At 42.4% G+C, this 6,034-nt stretch overlaps 1 protein-coding gene across 1 annotated transcript in view; it reads right to left on the minus strand.

The window, feature by feature from the left end:
- git1 (G protein-coupled receptor kinase interacting ArfGAP 1) overlaps positions 1-5,736 on the minus strand; it is a 39,748-nt gene extending 34,012 nt beyond the window's left edge. The window contains exon 1 of the mRNA XM_037678095.1: positions 5,521-5,736. Within this exon, the coding sequence (XP_037534023.1) occupies positions 5,521-5,572 (52 nt within the window). The 5' untranslated portion in view covers positions 5,573-5,736. The remainder of the gene's footprint in view (positions 1-5,520) is intronic.
- Positions 5,737-6,034: the final 298 nt, after the last annotated feature.

A 6,034-nucleotide genomic window follows, 5' to 3' on the forward strand; every position in this document is an offset into this window, starting at 1 on the left:
GTACTTAACATGTTGCTTTGCAGTATTATATAAAATTTAAAAAAAAAAAAGATTTATTTTACTGAAATTACTTTATTTAGTAACGTATTCAGTCTCCAAGTATAAAAGTAAGAAATAAAAATGATCCTACAATTATTTAGATTGAAAAAGTCTGCACAAAATACAGATCAATAAATCCACCACAAAAACTAAAATGCAGGTGAAGTTTCCCAAAATAACTAAATAAAATGAAGCTTAACATCTGTTGAGCATAAATGTAACATACAACAAAACATGTTTCCTTTAAATGAGCTATAACTTCCAGAAGATGGAACAAGGTGATCATCTGACCCTGAAGCTTGTGGTGTTTCAGCTTCCTCTGTTCCTGCAGGAATGATTCATTTCTCTGATCCTCTGTCTCTGATCACCAGACTCTGTTCTTGCTCCATGGACTCTGGAACTAAGAGACCGTTGAGCTGCGCGTGTTTGTACCGGTGGTTTAGAGCTGGGTGGAGAGACAGCTCAGCCGCGCATTGTTTGTTTTTAGCATTTTAGCTAGCTAGTATTGTGCGCAGCTAATTTGCGTTACATCAGTACCGACAGGTGGAGGGGAGATGCGCAGTTCAGTTTGGTCGTACGGCGTGCTCGGTTCTGTTAATGGGGCGGGGCGCCCTGACATATTACGTCATGAAATTAGCATATCATGATATCATTTATTTGCCTGGGCAAGCTTTTTTTACAGGTATTATGGTGAACGATATGCAGTGTTTCCCCTACCATTATAAAAGCGGGGTGCCCCACCCCGTCAACCGAATTGAGCACCCCGCCTACCAAACCAAACTTGCCCCCCCACATGCCCACCCAGCACTGACAAGCACTAAGCTAGCAGCGAGAAATACAGGCGCTCTAGCTAAAAAGCTAAAGGAAGCACTCATGTTGCCTCTTCCCTTATGCTAAATGCGCCCTGCCCCCACTCAAAAACTTAGTACAAGCTGCACTCAGACAAGTGCCCCCCCCCCCCCCCCTCAACAAAAATCATGGATGAGATGAGCACCCCGCCATGGCAAGTTAACTAGGGGAAACACTGATATGATATGGTCAAGCCCTACTTAAAAATGGCTCTAATTTGGACAATTTTACAAGAACTGAGATAAAACTTGACGTGGTAGTAGCTGAGAGTTGTTGCCAATACACACTAGGAGTGTGGTGTCTCGCAATTTTACACGAGACTGTGCATAGCATTTTACTAAAATTGTTACAACAGTTATTTTTCAACATAAGATTATCTTGGTTTAAAACTTTGGTAATAAAGGGTGGTGGGTGATATGCATTCCTCCAGGGAAGAGTAGGCCTCTAATTGTAGGAATGAGTGCACACAAAGTGTCCGACAAAGACGAGTCAGAAACAAATATGTGCATAATTATAGGGAGGATGTCGCTTTTATGAAACAGAAAGAAGCACTTTAAAACTGACTTCCACACGGCTGTCAAACAATGAGGAGTATTGTTAGACCAACAGCACCACTAGTCAGAGTCTGGGTCATGTTTATGCCCTCAGGACTCTGATGATGTGATGAGCAGCTCCATGTCCAATACCAAAACACACAATTCATAACCACACACATCTGCCTGGAATTAAACTGTCCCAGCATAGAGTATAAATGGAGCTAAAATAGCCCACCACCATATGAACTGACATGCTTTGAGTCGAGTTTTTCATGTCGGCAGGAAAAAAATAGCAGCAAATGCAAAATCTCTTTGATGAACGGGATTCCCTTGTTTAGAATGGGGGCTCACAGGCTTTAGAGGGCGGATTACTTAATATGTGTAATAAATATCAAAACGTGCACAGTCTAGGCTGTCTACTCCATTCACTGAATCAATGTGAGGGCCTCGTCATATGGCTGTAAAACCAGGACACACCATTAGCAGGGCTTTATTGGGCGAACCTGCAAAGTGACATAAATGTGCCTAAAGCTGCTTCATTTAGACAACATAGTATTGGTCATTTCTTCTTATTAGTGTCAATTAAACCTCCCATCTGCGTTAATGACTATAAATGGTGAGGAATAATTTCTGTGGGTGTCTGGTTGGAAAATTATTTCAAGTTAACCATCAGCCTATGGTTCCTTGAAGGAATGCATATCGCCCACAGTTAGCTCTTAGTATTGGGAATAACACAACTACTATCACAGGAAACTTTAGCGCAATATTTGTGAAACTGACAGAGTTACAGCTATGATTGCATTGATAATGTTACTTTGCTTTAGCAGCAATCTTGAAAGAGTTTGGCTTCAACAACTCTGCTATTATTTTCAGAAAGTTGCATTAAAATACGTTCAGTAGGGACACGGGACAACACACAAAAAACATTAACACTGCTAACTAAAGGTTCTGACATCAATGGTGGACATTAAATCAACACTGCAAACCAGTCCTCTGTGTTTTCACAAGAGCCTGGGCTTCTGAAACAATCAATGCTGAATAATAAAGGGATTACCATCCTGACAATGTGATTCAGTGCTGCTATAAACTGCCTCTAAGTGACATTAAAACCTCTTGAGGTTTGGAGGGAAATCAGAGCACCAGTTGTGCTATGTAGCCTTGCAATCCAAAGATCCCCTCCTTGTATGACACAAAGCTTGGTAGTAGGGAGGTGGCCTGTCACCAATGGCTAGGTCAGCATTTTACAGGACGCACAGCATGTGTGTGTGTGCACATGCACATCTCAGCCTTAGAAGGAGCTGCAATCACAGAGCTGCAGCAAGAAGGAATGTGAAGCTACTATAAGGTGGAAAAACAAAAACCAGAATATTAACAGACATAAAACGATGAACAACAAGGGTCCATGTCAAGAGAGAAAAAAAACCTCCAATTGAGCTCTGCACTTTACAAGAGCGGTGCGTTCACTAGTGTTGGAAGAGCCATGGTGCATTCAAGAGCATAGGAATTATTAAATCCAGAAAGAAACAAGCCATAACCAAACAGAACCGATCTCAGTAAAGAAGCTAACTAGACAACAATGTGGGCTTTCGAACAGCATTGTTAATAAAGGTTATTAAAGGTTGAATGAATATACTTCATTAGAATCATTTCATTTGTTCATTTGCTCTATGTTTTGTGTTTCAATTTAACGTGCACAGCTGTGTTTTTGGTTTTGTTATGCAGGAAAAACTTTTATTTTTGAGACATTTATTTTGTAGAGTAGGCGCCAGTGTGACAAATGGGATTTGGGACTAAGCTTTGACTCTGAAATATATTTTTGTTATTATTTTATGGAAAGAAAAAATATTGAGATATATATATTGTATATTGCCATTCATCTTAAAATATCGAGATATTAATTCTGGTGCATATCGCCCAGCCCTAGAGACTAGTTTGTGACTCACTCAGACTTGCAACAAAACAAGTTTTCCATCGCAGTCTTACTCAATTCTGAATGTTTGTGAGTAGTGAGCCACGTAGCCATGTTGAATGAGCATGTTTGTAAAATCATAAAACGTAGTTGATCTTATCCTGAAAAGGCCAGTACTTTACTTCTTTTGTCTTTTCCCTCTTCAGGGTTGAAACAGTAAGTCACCCTCTTCCATCTCACTCACTCGCACGTTAGTTTAGGCAAAAGTGTTTTGCGTCGGATGCCCTTCCTGACACAACCGGCACCATTTACCCAGACTTGGGACCAACACAAGAGTTACACTGGCTTGTGCTCTGTAGAGGCTGGTTTAAAGACAGCACTTTACTACAGGTCCTTTTGTTTAATATCCAACTAATTTTTCAGTTAAAAAAAAAAAAAAAAAACACTTTAACTACTCTGAAAACTACGGGCAGAAATGGGTACTATGTGAGCAGAGGTGGACAGCAAAATAACGTGCATGACTTAGAAAACTGTTTTACAGGCTGTGCACGCAAAAATAAGCTGTGATTTTACAAGCATGGTCATTCAACGTGGCTATGTGGCGCACTACTCACAAAAGTTCAGAATTTAGTACGAATGCAATAAAAAACATTTGTTTAAAGTCTGAGTGAGTCACAAACTAGTCTCCAACAGAAGCAGCCCAGTGAGATAAAACCTAAAGGTTTTAAATGCAGAGAAGTGCGGCCTAAAAGTTTGCACATACACACACGAGTGAAGGTAGCACCAGATGATTAGAAATGCAGAAATGGGTAAAAGCTGTTGTAAAGATTGCTTTGACATCCCCGTCCCTGCCTTAACAATATTAAACCAGACGTACCCAAATGAGTCAAAACGTACCTACAAATAGGATTCACCTTTCTGCCCGTTTTACTTCCATTCAAAGAATAATGTTTCTTCAAAACAGTTTTCCTCTTTTTGTCTGCTCCATTAGCCTTGCTCACAGTTTTCCTTTTAAAATAAGTTACAAAATTAGTTAAATAAACAATTAGAAATATGGATGCACGATATTATCGGCATGGTATCGGCCGATATTAGTGACAAAGTTAAATATCGGACGTCAGCCATTCCATTAAAATAACTCACAGATATCAATGGTGGTGGACGCTGTTTTTGTACGACAACCCAGTGATAAGGATGCCTGCAGCGCCAGCACAACGTTATGACATCACGTGTGCCGTTGAGTTTAGATTTGTGAAAAATTACAAATTTGCACTGCTGGAGTGTTGTGATCGTGTTAGAGAAAGTAAATGTCATGAAGAAATTTGACATTAAACATAATCCAAGTTGAAGTATTAAATCATTTTCAGCCCCCTTGTTGGCATCTGCATTTGGTGGCAGACCAAACTGACAAAGACCATGCAGAATAATGTAGTATTTTAATTCCACAGCAAATAAAGCTATGTAGTCTCTGTAAGTAGGTCTGGGGGGTATCGGTATTGGTATCGTTATCGGCCAAATAAATTTTAACATATCGGCATATCGGTCAAAAATGCAATATTGTGCATCCCTAATTAGAAACATTAAGCAAATATTTTTGAGCTTACAGGCGCAGGTTTCTGTCAGATCCGGAGCCTTCTGGCTGGTAGCTGAAGCAGCTTGCAGTAACTTGTCTTGTAGCTAAAGTTAGCTGCTAGCATCTCGAGCTAAGCTACGCTAACTGTTGACTGTGCAAACTACGGTAGCCACAAGCTAATGCCGCTCACTGCTTTTACATTTTAAACATTATAGTGAAAGCATAAGAAGACGCGTTAAGCATGGGGTGTTAAACGCGGTCCTCAAGTTGCCACCCAAGTGCTAAGCTAATGGTTAAAGCGGTGTGTGGCGGTCAAGAAAATCAAAACAGACATCTGTTCTGATCCAAAAGGAACCCCGAAATGTTCCGCTGCGGTGAATAAACTGATGTAAAACACACGGAGCTGCTCAAACATTTACATCAGCTGAGAGCTGCACGTCTGTTTTCACTGTTTATGTTGGGCCTACCCGACACTCATCGGCCCTGGCCGTTTTCCTGCCCTGCGGAGCCGCTGACAGTGACATCAGCTCCGGCCTCGTGAGCCCAACATGTCGCCCCCTCCGGTGCATTGTTCCAGCGCAATTGTGTTTTTATTTGTTCCCCCTCCCTCCTACCTGGCGCACTGCAGTCAGCGCACACTTCTGTCCTCTGGAGCTTTCTTGACATCTCGAAAGTGGCTGAAACCGAGAGGCGGATGGTCTGCGCCCCTATGGGAATATTCGGCCCGTCTTCCCTCGAGCCAAAGACGGACGTCTGCCGTCAACCGCAGCGGCCCCTGAATCCCCGGAAGCCGGCGGCGTGGTCAGCTTTCCCGGCCGGCGGAGGGCTGCCTCTCCCGTTTCTTCAATCAGTCTCCTCGCTCCGGGTTTCACATCTGATCTCTCCGTTTAGACACGCAATGAAGCGAACGTAATCAATCTCAGCGTGTGAGTCGCACATCGGAGCGCCGCTACATTAAATCTGGCTCCTGCGCTGCCTCCGAATCACCGAGAGACGGCAGCCGGTCAGCGCCGCAGACACACACCCTGCCCCGGCCCTGCAACCACCTACAGGCGGGGGTCAGCCCGGAACACAGTCAGGACGGGTTTCACATCAACCAAAACATTTCAAAATGTCCATAATAATACA

Source organism: Nematolebias whitei, chromosome 6, assembly GCF_014905685.2.
Source record: "Nematolebias whitei isolate Nwh7 chromosome 6, NemWhi1, whole genome shotgun sequence".
Classification (NCBI taxonomy): domain Eukaryota; kingdom Metazoa; phylum Chordata; class Actinopteri; order Cyprinodontiformes; family Rivulidae; genus Nematolebias; species Nematolebias whitei.